The sequence below is a fragment of the Prionailurus bengalensis genome, chromosome E3 (genome assembly GCF_016509475.1).
Source record: "Prionailurus bengalensis isolate Pbe53 chromosome E3, Fcat_Pben_1.1_paternal_pri, whole genome shotgun sequence".
NCBI classification, from domain to species: Eukaryota; Metazoa; Chordata; class Mammalia; order Carnivora; family Felidae; genus Prionailurus; species Prionailurus bengalensis.
The window spans coordinates 38,795,850-38,815,106 of record NC_057357.1 but is presented as its reverse complement, the minus strand read 5'-3'; the positions used below and the strand labels follow the sequence as shown (position 1 = coordinate 38,815,106).

The following is a 19,257-nucleotide window of genomic DNA, read 5'->3' as shown; positions in this document are numbered from 1 at the left end:
CTTGTTTCTTGATATGTAGAATGACACCAAAGTTTTAAAAGCCACTGTCCTCCCCCGTTCTCTCTTTTGACCATAATCAGGGCCACCTTTTGTCACCTAGCTGAGGTATTAGCTTTTATCCCCCTAGGAATTAGACTAGTTTTTATTTCTTTTCTCCTGTCACCCAGATCAGTTTCACCATTTAGCATCTTCTGGGGCTGGAATAGCACAGAGCAGAAAAACAATAAAATTCATGCTTTATTTTCTGAGAGCAGGAGGCCCGTACTATCCCATTCTCGATGCGTCTGCCCCGTGTCGACGTCCCACACGGACACACGGGCATTTCCCTGTCTGGTTCGGTTTTTTTCAGGGCTTCGAGGGCCCGCGGTGCCACTTCAGGCGGCCTCCCCTGGCTGGGCTGCTGGCTGATCCTGGAGAGAGGGGGCCTTGGGACCACGGCCCTGGTTCTCAGGCAGCGTTCGCTGTCTCCATGTGCTTTACATCTTTGCTGCTTTTGCGTCACAGACTCGGCCCTGCTTATCCACGTGGTAGAGAATGATAAAACAGTCCACCAAAGGGCGATCTCTTCTGAATCTTGTTCTTGCTGTTCCATAGGAAGCTGAGAACACTCTGCGTCTGATGCAGAACAAGCTGAAGGAAGAAGAAAAGCGTCTGCTCAAGACTGAAGGTAAGACCACATGGGTAGACCGGGCTGTGTCTTCTGGACCAGCGTTTTTAGCCTTGACAAATGTATGCGTGTATTTAATTTATTTTCAAAAGGCGATTTTCTCAAAACTTCTATATCAAGTACCATTTTAATTCACTCGAGCTCAAGAGACTGGTTCAAATTACACAGCATTCAAAGCACGTTTGATTTTCTTATCAACTAAAATACTGTTTTTCCCTGTTTAAATGATACAGTTTGAATTACGTATAATATGTAACTATAAAAGAAAATGTGGTCTCGGAGGTCTTTAGGTTCCTTATTTTAGGACCGATAGAAAGCAGGTGTCATTAATGCAGTGCGTGTTAGTGGGGCACTTGCTTAGAGTTAGTCCCCTCCCACACACACCCGTCCTGTGTCCCCAGTAATCCAGGATTGTGCAGTGAGGCCGTCACCTGGGGGCAAGTGGGGGCTACCCGTATGTGAGAGCTGCGTGCTGGGGAGGAGTGTTCTCCGTGACTGGTTAGCACGTTTCCTCCACGAACCTCACCGAGATGTCTGGGCGGCCTCAGCACATGGTCTTAATGCTGAATCAATAGCTTTGTCTCAGTTCCTCCTCCTCTTGCTTATTGCTCTCTTTGTTATGATGAAGTATTTTATTCTCTCATGCTTGAGGATGCCGTGTGTGGGACTTGGGACACGTTCCCTCCCTCTCTGTCTCTGGGCCTCTCTCCTTTTGTACTTGTTCTCTGCCTCTCTCTCCTAAATTTCAGGAAACTCTGGAAGGAGAATGGGGAGTGCTGGGAAATCCTTTAGAGGCAAGTTTAGGAAATTCCAGGGGCCTCTCTAGCCAGAGCAGCCCCCCTCACCTTTGTGGTTCCAGGTCAGGCCGGAGAGCCCGAGGCAGCCCTCAGTGATAAGCCTGCATGGAGTTTATCCCCTCCCAGGAGGCCCAGCACAAGTAAGAGCCCTGGTTGGTTGGCTGCACCCTGCTGTGTGCCTGGGCCAACCGTAAGACCTTTGTCATTGGTCTTTATTCTTCTGAACTCACACTTTAATTTTGTGATCCACAGGTGTGGGATCCCCTGAAGGACAAATATTCTTAGGAGCATCTGTGACTTTGCTTTTTTTGGAAAAATAATGTCCCGTTTAAACCAAATTAATGAAGGAAAGCACTTAATTAGCTTGAGGGCAAAGAAGTGAGGAAAATTAGAAGAACCGTCCTAAAGTTGTTAAGATGTTCTTTCTTTGCTTTTCTGTGTATGCGGGAACATTGGCCAGAGAGTTGGGATCAGCGGGGAGTTAGATAAAACGACACTTTCTGAAAGACTTCTCTGAACAGAAAAGCCAAATAGGACACGGACGCAAATTAGGGGTAAGAATGAGCAAAATCCAGGAGCTGAAAGAGCTCATCTTGTTTACACCACCGTGTAGACAGCTGATTCGGTGCAGTAAACCATTGTTGAGTATCTATTCTGGGTGCGAAGAAGGGTTCCTTAGTGGACAAGAGACAGGGATTCTGGGGACCTCGGTGGCTCAGTCGGTTAAGCGTCCGACTTCGGCTCAGGGAATGATGTCCCAGTTCAGGAGTTCAAGCCCTGTGTCAGGCTCTGGGCTGACAGCTCGGAGCCTGCTTCTGATTCTATGTCTCCCTGTCTCTCTGCCCCTCTCCCGCTTGTGCACACTCTCTCTCGTTCTCAAAAATAAATAAAAACATTAAAAAAAATTTAGAAAAACAAAAAAAGCAATCATTGCTTTAACCAAGCTGCTTCCCAGTGAGAGGAGACAAACAATGAGCAAACTGTGCGTGGAAAGTGAAAAATGCCTTTCGGGGTAAAGTAGAGCAGAGAGGGAGATGGTGAGGGTGTGTGGAATTGTGTTTACCTTTTTTTTTTAAATTTTTAAATATTTATTTATATTTGAGAGAGAAGGGGGCAGTGTGCGAGTGGGGGATGGCAGAGAGAGGGAGACGCAGAATCTGAAGCAGGCTCTAGGCTCTGAGCTGTCAGCACACAGCCCGATGTGGGGCTTGAACTCATGAGCCGTGAGCCAAAGTGACCTGAGCCAAAGTCGGACACTTTGACCGAGCTACCCAGGCAGCCCACGTTTACTCTTTTTAAGTTCTTTTTTTTTTTTTTTCTTTTGAGAGAGAGAGAGCATGAGTGGGGTGGGGGCAGAGAGAGGGAGGGAGAGAGAGAATCCCAAGCAGACTGTCCACTATTAGCACAGAGCCCGATGCGGGGCTCAAACTCACAAACTGTGAGATCATGACCTGAGCCGAAATCAAGAGTTGCACGCTCAACTGACTGAGCCCCCCAGATGCCCTGGAATTGTGTTTTAAATTGGGGGTCAACGTAGGCCTCCTTGGGAGATGCTATTTACGCAAAGGCTGAAAAGTGTAACTTGGAGAGGAAGGAGGTACCGGATGAGGAAAGTCCTGGGAGTCTGTAAGAAAGGGTGAGCAGCAGAGCTCAGTGAGAGGATGAGTTTTGCCGAGTGAGGAAACGTGTGGGCGTGCAGGACTCAAGCTCAGGCTGGAAGATGGGTCGTGCGCTGAAGGGCTCCCATCCGATGGCTCCTGTCTTCTCTGTTAAGCAGGAGGTGATGTCACCAAATTGGCTTTGTGGGTTTGGAGTAAGGGCCTGGAGTAAGAGAGAGCAAGTCTGAGCGATTAGAGACAGGTCCTTGCCCTGGGGACCTCAGAGACGAAAAAGGCCAAGTACTTTGTTCACATGCCCTGTGGTCACAGTAAGGACAGCCCTCATCTTCCCACCGTCCTTTTAAACCTCACTGTTCGTGGTAAATTTATAACTGTGCCCTCTACAGGATTCAGCACTGGAGTGTAAGGAATGTAGAGTCCTCTGATTTCATAAAACGACCCACAAATTTCTAGAAAGTACTTTAGTAACCTTGCTGGGATTTAGTTTTTATGATATAGTGGAGAGCACATGTTCTTGCGTTCAACACTTACTTGCTGCATGCCTACTGTGTGTCAGGCCTTGTACCAGCACCGGGGGCACGGTGACAGATAAGGCGCTCAGGGAGCCGAGGCCAGAATGGTGACATCCAGTTTGTAGCCACAAGCCATGTGTGACTCTTGAGCACTTCGAGTGTGGCTCATCCAAATTGAGGAGTGCCGTTGGTGGAAAATATTTTGAAGACTTAGTATGGATGAGAAGTTAAATTACTCATTACTCATGCTTTACGTTGTTTACCTGTTGGAATGGTATTTTGGATACATTGGGTTAAGTAAGACATTACTGGAATTAGTTGACTTGTTTCTACTTTAATGTAGTCACTAGACCATTTTCAATTAGATCTGTCAGCTGGCATTGCGTTTCTGTTGGACTGTGCGGATGTAGAAGGAGAAACTTGGGGGCGCCTGGGGGGCTCGGCCAGTTGAACATCCATCTTCTGCTCGGGTTGTGATCTTGCAGTTCATGAGTTCAAGCCCCGCGTCGGGCTTGCTGCTGTCGGCATGGAGCCTGCTTCACCTCCCGTCTCCCTCTCTCTTTCCCCCTCCCCCACTTGCGTGCACCCCCTTTCTCTCTCTCTCTCAAAAATAAACAAACATCTAAAAGATAATAATAAATAAAAAGAGAAACCTGAAAAGAAACTGCCTGTAGCTTACGTGGGTATGAAGTCGTGTCTCGCTGTGCTTTGATGTGAGTTCCTGTGATGGCTAATGGAGTGCAGCATCTTTTCCTGGCTCGTTGGCCATTCGTACCAATCTTTGGAGAGATGTCTGCTCAAGTCCTTTGGATGTTTTTAAATTGGGTTGTTTTTTTATTATTGGATTGTGAGAGTTATTTATTCTGGATACTAGATCCTTATGCAAATTGTGATTTGCAGATATTTTTCTCTCCTTCTCTGGGCCGTCTTTTCACTTCGTTAGTGCTGGCTTTTGCTGCACAAACTTTTAATGAAGTCCACACTGTTAATTTTTCTTTTGTTGTTTGCATTTTTGTGTCATATCTCAGAAACCACTGCCTAATTTAAGGTCACCAGGATTTATCCCTATATTTTCTTGGAAGACTTTTACAGTTTTAACTGTTACCCATTTTGAATTAGTCTTTGCATATGGTGTGAGGTAGGAGTCTAACTCATTGTTGTGCGTGTGGCCCTCTGGTTGTCCCAGCACCATTTGTTGGAAAGACTGTTCTTTCCTCTTTGAATTTTATGGGCACTCTTGTCTGCTATCCTAACTTGAACGTGTCACTGATAACTGGGTGATTTCCATGTCCGCATGCATTAATTTAGTGTATTGGCTTGAACTTGTCAGAAGAAATCCTATTGAGCCTGAGAAACATGTATTATTATTATTTTAAAATTCATGATATCATTTGATTTATATTGCAAGGAGTAATGATACAACGTCATAATAACATGTCCATAAAAAGTGAACTCAGATGAATAGTAATTGCGTTTTGTAGTGATTCGTTTGTGTTAGTATTTAATTAGATTCTCTGTATAGGCTTTTTGTACGGTGGTGGTTTTCAGACAGATTGTGTTGAAGTCCTTGCAGGATGCTATCTATTACTAACACATCCCTGGTTCCCAGCTTACCCCTCCATGCTGGAGAGCACAGCTCTTCTCTCCACGGCGAAGAAAGCAGAGAACTTTCCCTTGGTGCCCAGGCAGACGCAGCCACCCACTTACCCACTTAGAGCAGGGGCTGAGCAAAGCCTTTCCGTAGACGAACAATTACTGTGCTTCCAAACTGACCTCTGACTCACTGGTCAGCACAGCGACTGCAAACTCCTCCTGTTCTTTACTTCCAAAACCAGTGTCTCCCCCCAGTCACAGGGAGTCAGCTGGGCAGTGAAAGCTTTTTCTCTCCACTGTGGAAACTCTCCTCCTGTAAGTTCCCATTAGGAAATGTCTAACCCACACAAGACTCTGGAAGAGTATTTAAGAAATTAACGTGTAAGAAATTAATGTGTAAGGCTGTCGCACATCTCACAATGTGAGAACGCCCTCTCTTTGTGTATCTCTGTAAGGGAATTTTCTCCAGGAAAGGAGATCGTGAGCACGAGTTCTTACAGCCGCTCACTAGGTCACCGTCTTTCTCAGGCCAGCCTTTCCTGGCCTGCTCACCTCATCGCCTGCAGGCCCGTTTTGGTGCAATCCCTCACCTTTTCAGTGGGCTCTGTCTCCTCATCTCCGTTACCCACAAAGAGCTCGAGTCGTGGCAACGCCACCTAATCCTGAACAGAGAATGGACTTTGCCCCCAATTAACCAAGAACTTCCAGCTATACCTTGACAGCTGGTGATTCAAATTGTAGTTCACCTACCAGAATAGTGTTCTGACCCAGTTTTGCCTTGCTTTGGAAAATTGTTTAAAAAAACTAACCCGGTATATCCTTGTTTGCATTAACCCTTCTAAGTATCTACAGGCCAGTCCTAAGAGTCTCATGAAATCTAATGCAGCAGAAGGAAGGCCGAGAAGTGCAAATGGTTTTGCACAAGAGCCTTTTGGATACAAGCTGTTTCAGAGGTAATGATGGAGCCGCCCTTTTGTTTTGCCCGCTTGTGTTGCTCCCAGGTCATGACGACTCGGACGTTGACATCCAGGAGGAAGACGAATCTGACAGTGAATTGGAGGAGAGACGGCTGTCCAAGCCGCGGACGGCCATGGAGGTGCTCATGCAAGGTAGCACGACTTCTTTCTCCTGCCCCCTGTCCCGTGCCCTGTCATAGAACACTCTGGGTGGCCCCTGCTCCAGGGTTTATCCTGCTCTGTTGTCTATCAGGATTCAGCTCTTAAAGTCCTCTGTGTGGTCACCTTTGCTGCTAATACTCTTACCTGTGGTCTCAAGAATAGCTGATTGTTCTTTGTGTCCTGGTCACAGAGGCCATGGGAACACACTGCTTCTGCCACTGAGCTGTGTTCTGTGCTTTTTTGGGTCCAAACTGTTCTCAGTGCACTTGCATCCCGTGTAATCAGAGAATTATGCACAGAGAAGGGACTCACACAACCATCTCTGCCTGTAAAAAAACCTAGTAGTTTCTGCTTTCTCACTGCTAAAGAGCAATAAAATATCTGGACAAGTGTGGGTGCTCCCCTGGGATCTTCTTGAGGTCCCACTTTCCATCCTAAAGGGGTCCCGGTCAGTGGCTTGGGGGGGTGGTCCTTCCACATTGCCTTTTCACACAGAGGCAAGCACACACATACAGTGAAACTTAGACACAAAGATCACCTGAGACATTTTTTAACCTAAATGGGGCCAGACTCTGTGCATAGTTTTGCCGCTTGCTTTTTGTTTTTTAATGTTTATTTTTGCGGGGAGGGGGGGGCGGGGAGGGGCAGAGAGCTAGGGAGACCGAGAGTCTGAAATAGGCTCCAGGCTCCAAGCTGTCAGCACAGAGCCCACCGCGCGTCCCGGACTCGTGAATGGTGAAATCCTGACCTGAGCCAAAGTTGGACGCCCAACTGACTGAGCCACTCGGGCACCTCCTGCAACTTGCTTTTTAAAAACATTATGATGAAATATATTAGGACTCCTCCCGTGTCAGGAAAATACAATTCTGCTTCATTCTTTTTGACAGCTGCATAGTATTCCACAGTGTGATCATACCTGGGTTTTATTCAGGCATTCCCATATTGAAAGATATTTTTTATTTTTCTTTTCCTCGTAGATACATCCTTCTGCTTATCTTCAGTGTTTGTACCATTCAAGGGGGAATTCTTAGGTCAAAGGTTATGTGTTTTTATTTTGATAGATATTACTACATTGCCCTATACTTGCCTTTAAAAAAATTTTTTTTAATGTTTATTTATTTTTGAGACAGAGACAGAGCATGAATGGGGGAGGGTCAGAGAGAGAGGGAGACACAGAATCCGAAGCAGGCTCCAGGCTCTGAGCCATCAGCCCAGAGCCCGATGCGGGGCTCGAACCCGCGGACAGTGAGATCATGACCTGAGCCGAAGTCGGACGCTCAACCGACTGAGCCACCCAGGCGCCCCTATACTTGCCTTTAAAAACATTTATCTACCATTTGTTAATTTTGGGAGCGGTTTGCATTTTTATATACACAACATATTTAAGAGGTGAATTATCTTCATTTGATACTAACTCTTCTTGCTAACTGCCCTTATTTTAGGTTCGGCTGTTCTTTATTACATTTTCCTTTTTACATAAGTTACTTAGATGCTCTGATGTCTTTTCCTTTTATTTTTAACAGCTTCATGATACAAATAGAGGTTAGAGGTTATGACTCCCATTCTGTAGGTGGGAGCTGAGGCTCTGGAAAGGTAGATGTTTGGCTCAGGAGAATCTCATAGAGGCACTGGGGCTCCTGAATTCTGCTGACCATTCAGCCTGCAGGAGTCAAGTCACAAAGTCCATTCCTAAAAATTATAAATAAGGGCTTTGGACAACACAAGACTTGCATTTGATCTGAGTGAGGGAAAGTTTCCTTAAATAGCTCTTGGTGGTCACCCCAGGCCTGTCCCAAGTGAGCTCCTCTCTGGGCTCCCCTCACTGCCCTTGCCCTGAGGCCTTGACCTGGGGTCACGGCTGTTCCTTTGTCAGCCTCCGGGTGTGATGCAGCTGTCCGCTTCTGCCCCGTGCAGGACGGCTCCTGAGCGTTGGCAGAAGTCCCCTGTCAGCAACCCTGACTTCCAGAGGAGAGAGAGGAGAATCCCTGAGATAATGAGGTCGGGGGGGGGGGGGGGGGGCGCAGGTTTGAAAGATGAACTAAGTGTGATACTTAGCTTTTTCTCTTTGAAGCTCATAGATTCAAATACATTGGTCCCTGGAGGAAGACTTTGTTTTTCCAACGGATAGCACAGCTATCTGTTACTCATAGTGGGATTCACTGATTTTTCTTACAACATTTACAGGATGCATATACATTTTTCTGACTTCCGAGTTAATGATCATATTTTATTGCCCTTTTCCTTTTTTTCAAAGTGGAAATCTAGAAAATCTCTTGTGGTTTATTATAGTTTTGATTATTTGGATGCTACCTAAGTAAGTTTTTTAGCGTGATTCTTGTTTTCCCCAATTTTCTAAAGGAAAGCAAATCTTGAATACCATTTCTTGCCCTTTTTTTTTTTTAAACATTTATTTATTTCTGAGACAGAGAGAGACAGAGCATGAGCAGGGGAGGGTCAAAGAGAGAGGGAGACACAGAATTCGAAACAGACTCCAGGCTCTGAGCTGTCAGCCCAGAGCCCGATGCGGGGCTCGAACTCACGGACCGCGAGATCGTGACCTGAGCCGAAGTCGGATGCCCCACCGACTGAGCCACCCAGGCGCCCCGCCTTTTTTTTTTTTTTTTTAATGAGGTTTTCCTAATTTCTTCATGCTTTGGTTCTCCTCAGGAAGACCTAGCAAACGCATCGTGGGCACAATGCAGGGTGGAGACTCCGATGACGACGTGAGTCCTGACGAGCTCCCCTTAGCTGTTCCGTTCTTCCTGCTCCGGGGCTGGCTTTGTAGATGAGCCGTGCGCCTCAGCCTAGCCCGCTGCTGGGTGTGCGGCAGAGCTGGGCCCCCCAGGAGCTGGACTCTCCTCTGCTTGTTGATGTGTTGATGGCTCTTTTCTTTTCCAATGAATGTGCTTTCCCTCCCACCCCCGCTTTTTTTCCTTCTCCCTGTTCTTTCCATTCTCGCTTTCCAAAGCCGGAAGCAGCACCAGCTCTCTTAGGTCAGTGCAGGACTTCCAGCTCCAAGAAGCAGGTTGGTTTTCTTTTCACCTCATCTGTGTGTGTGTGTGTGTGTGTGTGTGTGTGTGTGTTGTGTGTTAGCCTCCTCAGGGGCCCATCTCATGTGTGTGTGTGTGTGGATGTGTGAGCCTGCTCAGGGCCTACACCTCATCTGTGTGTGTGTGTTTGTGTGTGTGTGTGTGTGTGTGTGAGCCTGCTCCGGGCTGCACCTTGTGTGTGTGTGTGTGTGTGTGTGTGTGTGTGTGGTGTGTGTTGGCCTGCTCAGGGCCTACACCTCATCCGTGTGTTTGTGTGTGTGTGTGTGTGTGTGTGTGTGTGTGTGTGTGTTGGCCTGCTCAGGGCCTACACATCTGTGTGTGTGTGTGTGTGTGTGTGTGTGTGTGTGTGTGTGTGTGTGGTGTGTGTTGGCCTGCTCAGGGCCTACACCTCATCTGTGTGTTTGTGTGTGTGTGTGTGTGTGTGTGTGTGTGTGTGTGTGTGGTGTGTGTTGGCCTGCTCAGGGCCTACACCTCATCTGTGTGTTTGTGTGTGTGTGTGTGTGTGTGTGTGTGTGTGTGTGTTGGCCTGCTCAGGGCCTACACCTCATCTGTGTGTGTGTGTCTGTGTGTGTGTGTGTGTGTGTATGTGTGTGTGTGTGTGTGTTGGCCTGCTCAGGGCCTACACCTCATCTGTGTGTGTGTGTGTGTGTGTGTGTGTGTGTGTGTTGGCCTGTTCAGGGCCAGCAGAGCCTTCCCTCCCAGTGATGGCTCTGTCTCCTGGGTGAGAGCCACGCCAACCGGGTTCCACAGAGATCGGAGAACTTCCCTATGCTGAGGAGGAGGGGTGAGTGTGAGCCACGAGACAAGAAAGGTCGTTAGGCCCTTGATCTGTAACCTAGAAAAGAATGGAACCTGCTGAGGTCCTGGGGTTAAGACCAGCCCTCTCTTCAGTTCCATTCTGGGGAGGGAACGGAAAAGGAGGCTGTCCTGAGACCAGGGCCTCAGAGAGGCTGGGCAAGAGGCTGGGACATCAGGCTGCCGGTGCCTTGAGTGTCACTGACTTAATACTGACGGGGAAACGAACCGGAATGGGGAACCCGGTCCTTGCCAGGGCCCCACAGGTGGGGCTGCACCGTCCATTGCCCCGGGCCTGCCTTGGTGGCAGTCCCTGGCAAGCCTGTGAGGCCCCAGAAACAAGGGGTGACTGGGCTGACAGAGCGCAGACCTCCTTATCAGGTCGTGTGCCACCTGTGTCTGGAGTGTGGCTCTAGTGGCTGCACAGGGACAGAGCAGGAGTTGACATTCTTGTACAAAAGATCCCTCTCTTTAGTGCCAACATTGTGTATTGTTACCGAAATCCACAGAGGGAGAGGGTTTGCTGGGCAAGATGCGCAGAGAAGGGTGGGGCCTTGGAATCGCAGAAGGTAGTCTTCGAGAAGCAGAGAAACCACCTCAAACATGTTTAACAGAGTCGGGCTGGATGCTCAAATAGCTTCTGCCCACCCGTCTTACCCATTCGAGGCACAAATAGGAAGTCTGGCGTGGGGGCTGGGGATGCCTGGAAGGCACCGTCGGCTCCCTTGTCTTATGATCTGCTTGCTCGGGCGCGTAGCTCTCTCGTCTCAGAACAAATGCCCGAGTGACAGCTCACACGTCCTCTGCGCCTGTTGTCGCTTGTTGGTTTTAGGGAGGCCGCCTCCGCACCTGGCCCAGGCGTACGGGCTTGTCCTTCGTGTGCGCACTCGTCCGCACGACAGACACTTGCTGAGTGCCTGTTACGTGCAGGTGTTACAGATGCTGGGGAATGCGTCCCCGCCTCTAGGAAGCTCACGTTCCGGCAGTAACCAAGGGAATACGTCGGGTCATAGTGGCAAGAAGAAAAGAAAGCAGTTCAGGGAACAGAACGACAGGGTTGAGGGAGGAGGTTGGTGTCTTTTGATCGGTCAGGGAATGTCTCTGTGATCGGGTGACATTTGGCAGAGGCCTGAACGGAAGGAGGGACGTGGTGCAGGGAAGGGCATCCAGAACACAGGGAATGTGGCTCCTGCTTTGGCGGTGTAGAGACGGTGGTGCGGATGGCAGATAGGAGCGGCAGGACGGGGAGCGGGGGCCGCCAGAGCTTTGCAGGACCTGATGAGGACCCGGGGTTTTCTCTGAGTGCCGCGGGAAGGGGCCGAGGACCACGAGCCCGGCTGTGCCAGAGCCGACCGGCGTTGAAGAGACCCTAGTCAGGAGGCACTTGCGGGAGCCGGAGGGGCTGGCGGCTCAGCCTAGGGTGGTAGCAGCGAAGGTGTTAAGAAGTCGTCGGATCCTGGACGTTTCCATGGTCTGAACCATGGAGTTGTGTTAACTAGACATGGGGTGTGAGAGGACGAGAAATGAGGGACACCCCAGCTTGTGGCGTACTGGCTGACGGCACAGGCAGCCTTGGCATGTCCCGAGGTGGGTGGGGCTTGGGGAGCAGCGCAGGAGTTGGGGTTGGGACATGCTACGCAGGCGGTGCCTGCCAGCCATCCACGTGCTGGGGTCGAACGGCCAGCTGGAATTCAAGTCTGGAGTTCGAGGGTCAGGCCTGGGCTGGAGTTGAGTTTGGGAAGCCATCATATTAGGCTGTGTTCGGGCTGCAAGGACACGTGCGATTGTGTCAGGGGAGAGAGTAGAAAGAGAGGAGGGAGCCGCAGGGCTCTGAGCTGAGCCGCGTCGTAGAGTCAGAGAGACGGAGGGTGTAGGCGCGCGTGGGGTGGGAAGTTGCAGGAGTGCAGTGGGGTGAGCACCTGAGAGAAGGGCGCCCTGCAGCACAGGGTGGCTTTCAAGCAAGAAGGCGCAGCCCGGAGGTCGCCCCAGATGCCGGAGCTGCGCCCATTGGATTTGAATTCCTCTGTCTCAAGAGCAGTCGGGGGATTGGCAGGTGAAGCCTGCCGAGTATGTTGAGGACACAGTGAGAGGAGAGCCAATGGGGTGGTGGGTTCAGCACTCCTTCAAGGAGTTTCACTGTTGCCAGGGGAGGGGGGTGCAGAGGAACAGGGCAGAGTAGCTGGCAAGGAAGATGGGATTAAGTTGAGGGTGGTTGTTTTGTGTTTTTTAAGAAGGAAATTGCAGCTTGAATGTATGCTGGTGGGAGTGGTCTGGCTCGAGCCATCTTGGTTTACCTGGGACGCAGGACTTACAGTTTTGGGTTTTAAGTTTATTTATTTTGAGAGAGAGAGAGAGAGAGAGAGAGAGAGAGAGAGAGAGAGAGAGAAAGCGCGTGTGAGAGCGCTAGTGAGGGAAGGGCAGAGAGAAAGAGAAAAGGAGAATCCCAAGCAGGTTCTGTGCTGTGAGCGCGGAGCCCGATGGCAGGCTCAAACATTCGAATCATGGGATCGTGACCTGAACTGAAGTCCAGAGGCAGAAGCGTAACTGAACGAGCCCCCCAGGTGCCCCAGCACTTGCAGCTTTAAAGCCCGCCTGAGCTGGTCACCCCAGATCTAGGCGAGGGACACAGTGTTCCTTTTATTTTGCCCAATTCCTGGGTGGCTTTCCACCCCCAGTCTGGTAAAAGCCAAAAGAAACCCCCTTCCTAATCTCCAAGCCCCTCGGTCCTTGTTATCCACTAGTGGGTCTCTGGGCCCCCGGAGCAGAGCGGCATCCAGTGGTGTTTCTGAGACCTCAGTGGGAAAGCCGGCCCCTGCAGCACCGGGTGTAGACTGCATGCTCGTATATGAGGATCACTGCTTAGATGATCCGATTATGTTGGTCTTTGAGCCAACAAAGGTCCCCTTCTCACGCCCCACGCCCCACTGCTTCTCTGCCGAGCTCTTCCTTCACATGCGGGTGTTGCTAGTTAACTGAGCTACTGGTGGAAAGGGGCCTCTGCTGACAAGCTGTCAGAAAGAGACGGGCCGTCAGCTGTGTTTGCCGTCTTCCTGTAGGAGGACTCGGAGGACAGTGAGATTGACATGGAGGGCGATGAAGAAGACGACGATTTGGAAGACGAGAGCGTTGCTGTCTCGCCAGCGAAGCCCAGTCGAAGGGTCCGGAAACCTGAGCCCCTGGATGAGAGCGACAATGACTTCTGACCTTTGTGCCAAGAGACCGGACAGATTAAATCCCTCAGATCTGTAGGTAAACGGGAAGTTAGAAGGGTAGGAGGGAAACCGATTTCACGCACTAAACCAGCTGGACTTGTTAATGAAGCAACACCTCGGTCTTCAGCCTCCTCCGGGTTACTCCACAGAGCTTCAGCGAACTTGGGAAACGCCTGTGTTCTAAGAGATGCACCTCCACAGGACGAAAACCCGAGGAGAAATAAGGGCCAACGCTGTTCATCTTGGCAGTTGTTGTCAAGCGTTTCCGCCAAGAGTCGGGGATGGGGGTGCGGATAGACCCGGGCTGGGCCCAGGACTCAGTTTAGGAATTGGCCGGAGGGGGGCGGGGAGGCACTTGACTCCTCTTGACCTGTACAATTTAGAACATTTACTGTACTTCGGCTTTTAATTCTAGCTTTTATTTCGTTGTATGGTCCTATTTTCTTCTGCATGTTTGCAATACCAAGCTTTAAATGTATTTTACTAAAATTTCCTGAATGAAAGTTAGCTAAGTTAGATGAAAACCCACTTTCCTTCAAATCCAGGCAACAGAGAGACGCTCCAGAATAAAAACACTTCATTTTCTCTCAGAAGGTTGACATCCCTTCCTAGGAAAGCTAGTTAAAGGAAAGCTGTTTCTGACTAAAAAACTTAACCAGGATTGCATTAGGTTGAGTAGCACTAGGATAATGTCGCTGATGTGAAGTGAGAAGTGACAGGTGGAGTTGTGTCGTATTTCTGATACGGAAACGCGGAGCAGCTCTCACAGATTTTTCAGGTATGAACGCAGAAGACTTCTGAGGTTACTTAACTCTTAACAAATGTATTTAATACCGTATTTTTATATTATTAAATAAGTTTTACTTGAAACTATAATTACGTTGTTTATATTCACCTATAACGTAAAATATTTAAGAAAAGTTCACAGATTACTGTGTACATGTCAACTTTTAGGAGATAATGTGATGATTATTTCTATCATCTTTGCTGTTTCCTCTGTCTTTTCCCAGCTCCTGTGCCGGAGATTACGCCTTTTTTTTTTTTTTTTTAATTTTTATTTTTTAAATTTACATCCACATTAGCATATAGTGCAACAATGATTTCAGGAGTAGATTCCTTAGTGCCCCTTCCCCATTTAGCCCATCCCCCCTCCCACAGCCCCTCCAGCAACCCTCCGTTTGTTCTCCACATTTATGAGTCTCTTCTGTTTTGTCCCCATCCCTGTTTTTATATTATTTTTGTTTCCCTTCCCTTATGTTCATCTGTTTTGTGTCTTAAAGTCCTCATAGGAGTGAAGTCCTATGATACTTGTCTTTCTCTGAGTAATTTCACTTAGCGTAATACCCTCCAGTGCCATCCACATAGTTGGAAATGGCAAGATTTCGTTCTTTTTGATTCCCCAGTAATACTCCATTGTATATATATACCACATTTTCTTTATCCATTCATCCAACTATGGACATTTGGGCTCTTTCCATCATTTGGCTGCTGTTGATAGTGCTGCTGTAAACAATGGGGTGCGTATGCCCCTTCGAAACAGCATATCTGTATCCCTTGCGTAAATACCTAGTAGTGCCACTGCTGGGTCGTAGGGTAGTTCTATTTTTAGTTTTTTGAGGACCCTCCATACTGTTTTCCACAGTGGCTGCACCAGCTTGCATTCCCAAGAGATTACTCCTGTTTTAAAATGGCATTTGGTTAATTCGGCAGTGATGGAGATGTGCCTTCTTTGAAATGATGCACTCACAGGGAATGGGGTATGTGGGCGCTGTGCTAACCCCTGCAGAGCCCTGCCTTCCATTGCATCGTCCTGGATGTTATCATTTTGGTTTCCCTGACTCTGACCTGACTTATCTTTTGAAAAACAAAAAACCCAAAAAACCAAAAAATGTATTTCTCTTTTCCTTTTGTGATGCTTTCTTCTTTTTAAAAAAAATGTTTATGTATTTATTTTTGAGAGAGAAAGAACAAGCCGGGGAGGGGCAGAGAGAGAGAGGGAGGGAGAGAATCCCAAGCAGTCTCTGCGCTGTCACTTCAGGGCCCAGCACAGGGCTAGAACTCATGAAGCGTGAGATCATGACCTGAGCCAAAATCAAGAGACAGACGCTTAACCGACTGAGCCCCCAGGCGCCCCTTCCTTACGTGATTCTTTCTTCTCATGGGCATTAACAGGGGAGCCTGACCCAAGCTGCAGGTAACCCCTCCTCCAATAGAGGCTCCAGTGCCGTGTGCGGCACCTCTTATTATGTCACCTCTTCCTTCGTGGTCCCTCATCCCTTGGTTAGCTACTGCACAGTCTCCCCATGGAGTGGCACTTCCTTCCTCGGGCAGCTTCTGTCAGCAAAGGAGCTTCAAGTACCTGATCGTAGTTACCAGTGTGTGTCTGTCACTGTAACAGATCCAGGAGTCAGATATGTACAAGAGCTTGATGACCTCGTGTCTTTTGTTTTGGGCCAAGCGTCAGAACAGACTCGGGCCCCAAAGAAGATTGTCTGATTAGGTCAATGAAAAACCCTCATTTAGATCATTGCCAATAGTTCTTTGTTTTTAGCCGTGTAACTAAAGGACCTCTTAAAATGCTTTCCAGATGTGTATTGACTGAAAATGTCAAGGAAGTTTTTAAGTCGTTCATTTTTTTTTGGTGGTAGCCATCAAGAACCAAGTCCAAGGACTTCTCGCACTGGGAGGTCTGGAGAACTTGCTGTTTCGGCCGGGCGGGGCAGAATACCTGCGAGCGCTCTTTCGTTCGCGTTTTAAACTGTAACATCGTGTCGTGCCGAATGTCTGAAAGGAAGTGGGTTTGGCTGAAGTTAGCAACACGCCACATCAATATCACAGTGGTTAGACTGGCCCGGGAGACTCCGAGGTGCTGGAATCCGGGACTGGTTGAATTGCAAGAGAACTCAAACTGCCCGGAACGAAAGTCCTTGCGATGAGGATGTGAGTGGAAGAGGAGGAGCGAGAGCTCAAGCAGGGATGTCGTGAGGGGAAAACGTAACTGATGGAAAAACCAGTGTGTCTGTGAAACGGTATTCTGATTGTACACTTCTCTTGGGCGAATCGGAAAGAATTAAGCCATAGTGACACAGAAAATGGAGTTTTTAAAAAAGGTGCACTGTTCATTCTAAGAACGATGAAGTCCATAGGAGAAAATGGCACAGGAGTGATCGATGGTAACAAAGTTAAAAGACGGACACTGACGATGTAAACAAAAACCATGCTCTTAACTCCGTCGGAAAGAAGGAGAAACAGAGTGGGAATATAAGCTGACGTACATCCAAGTGCCATTTCCCATGTAGAGGTCACTAGATAACCTCGAAGACGATAAAGCAAGAAACAGTGTATGTAGGGTATGTAGTTTGGGGAGTGGGAATGTACAGGAAGGGAGGAGCAAGACAGAAGGCTGCTGTTTTCCGTTATAAGCCTGGTCATTTTTGGCTTTTTAAACTACGTGTATTGTGTTGTTTTGATGAAATGAATTTCGGAAAAGGTAAATCTAGAGACAGGAAAAGGGTAAGGGCTGGAGACTGAGGTTTGAAGATCATTTTCCTCAGATTGCTCGGGGGAGAACACGTGGGGTGGGAAGAGAGCCAAGGTTGGAAGCCTGAGAAATGCTGTGTCTCGGAGGCAAAGGCCACAAGGAGCCAGGAAGAGAGACTGGGAAAGTATTTGCTAAATGTTCTAAAGTGACTGTATTTTGCCTTAATAATTTGGGGGAAGTATGTTTTATTTTCCAAAGACTGTTGAAGAAGAGTGACGAGAAGGTAGGAGGGCTGGAAGGTTGTGTGAGGGAAGCCAAGGCAGGGAGCATTTCCACAGAAGGGAGGGGCGAGCCAGCTAAATCCTCTTCCTCAACGGGCCGGAGTCACAACGGGCCACATTGGCACTTAGGAAATCTGTGGCGACCTCAGCCGGGAGCAGTCGGCACGCGATGGGTCGAAGAGAGGTCAGAATGCGAAGCCAACACGGTGAATGTTGATGAGTGTTCCGCAAGGGGGGGTGGTCCCAAGTGAAAAGAGAGGGCCCAGCCAGGGGAGAAGAGTGTGGCCGAGAACATTTTGGAGGGGCAGAGGAAGCTTTGTTTTGTGTTTTGAGAGGAAAACGAGAGGTTTTTTTTAGCTGGAGGGAACTGGTTTGTGGAATGGAAAGGGTTGACTCTATAAGAGAGAGTGTGCATAAGTGACAAAGCAAAGTCTTCGTTAGGAGTCCTGCTTAAATCCATGTTGTGTATTGGAAGCATCAGGCGCACACCAGATAACCACTTGGGCTGATGCTCCCGTTAGGAGTGCGAAGGCTGAGGTGGATTGCACGATCTTTTACACCTGGATGTCTAGAGCATCTGTTGTAGATAAGGCTCCAAAACAGTTTTCTGACTTGGGCATCAGGTAGAGCACCCAGAATACTGAGACATTGCCTCACAAGTTGGGCCACAGCGGCCCTGAACTTAAGGGTGGCTGGTCCTGGCCAACAAAGCTGAAAACAGTAAGCTTTGAAAGGATCCAGCTGTTTCTTTCTTTTCTTTTTTTTTTTTTTTTTTTTATGTTTATTTATTTATTTATTTTTTCAATATATGAAGTTTATTGTCAAATTGGTTTCCATTGTTTATTTATTTATTGTGAGAGAGAGTGTGAGGAGGGGAGGAGCAGAGAGGGAGGGAGGGAGGGGGAGAGAGAGAGAGAGAGAGAGAGAGAGAGAGAGAGAGAGAGAGAATCCCAAGCAGGCTCCCTGCCATCAGCACAGAGCCTGACCCAAGGCTCCATCCCACCAACCGTGAGATCACGACCTGAGCCGAAATCAAGAGTTAGACACTTAACTGACTGAGTCACCCAGGCACCCCAGGATGCAGCTGTTTCTAAGTAATGTGTTCCAGAATTAAGCTCAAGAATTTGAAGGCGTATAAAAATAGTCTGTACGAAACAAGATAAAATTCCCCGTGTCTGGTGTCCAATCAAAACTTACCAGGCATAATAAGAATCAAGAAAGAGACCAAGGAATGACCACCCCCCCCCATACTCAAATGACAGATGACAGAATTAGTAGGAAAGGACATTCAGACATTTAACTGTACTCCCTATATTGAGATGGCAGAGGGAGGCAGGAGCATATTAAGAAGAGATAAGGCCTAAAGAAAATCTCAAAACTTGGGGAGATTAAAGAAACAAAAACAAAAACTGGGATTGAGAGCAGATGAGGCGCCACAGAAGAGCACATACTGACCCTGAAGACACAGCAGTAGAAACTGTTCAAAATGAAAAAGAAAAAGACAAGTCCCACCGTGCTGTTTATGGGTTTATTGCCTCGCTCCAGTTCACCGTTTGGTCTGCTCTGTGATAACAGAGCTATTCCTTGTAAATCTCTCTCCTTTGCTGGCTGGCGACATATAGAGCCTTGTCAGTAGGCTGCTAGGGAGGCGGCTTGCTCCCGGAGTCCCTGGAGAGCACGATTTTTCTCCGCTGCTTTGGCCCCTGAGGTTTCTTTGGTGGCTAGGTTCCTGCAGGGCACGGCTTTCTCCGGCATTTGGCTGCCACATCTTTTTTTCTGTCGAGTTCTCCACTCAGCCAGAAGCTGCGCAAACCGGAAGACGGCATGGCCACACCTTGAGAGTACTAAGAGCCAAAAACCATTCTGAAGTTCTATATGTAGCAAAAATAACTTTCAAAACCCAGTAATCCAAATAAATACTACCCAAGACCCATATTCAAATGTCTCCCATTTCTTTATGGCTGATTGTTTCTCTGCAGTCGAGGATCCAGTCAGAGATCCTGCGTTAAGTTGTCATGTCTGTTTAATCTACGATTTAAGACAGTCCCCGGCCTTTTGTATTTTTCATGACATTGATATTTTTGAAGAGGTCAGGCTATTGTTTTTTGCAGAATGCCTCTCGATTTGGATTT

General features: G+C 48.2%; 1 protein-coding gene across 4 annotated transcripts in view; it reads left to right on the top strand.

Annotated features, from left to right (window-relative positions):
• The window catches only part of CLUAP1 (clusterin associated protein 1), a 35,377-nt gene extending 21,138 nt beyond the window's left edge, over nt 1-14,239 (top strand). For 2 of the 4 annotated variants that reach the window (XM_043560728.1, XM_043560726.1), the window contains exons 9-13: nt 595-667; nt 6,190-6,297; nt 8,974-9,029; nt 9,275-9,331; nt 13,208-14,239. In XM_043560728.1, the coding sequence (XP_043416663.1) occupies nt 595-667; nt 6,190-6,297; nt 8,974-9,029; nt 9,275-9,331; nt 13,208-13,354 (441 nt within the window). In that variant the 3' untranslated portion in view covers nt 13,355-14,239. The remainder of the gene's footprint in view (nt 1-594; nt 668-6,189; nt 6,298-8,973; nt 9,030-9,274; nt 9,332-13,207) is intronic. The other 2 variants (XM_043560729.1, XM_043560727.1) reach the window with 1 other exon arrangement.
• The last annotated feature ends 5,018 nt before the right edge of the window (nt 14,240-19,257 follow it).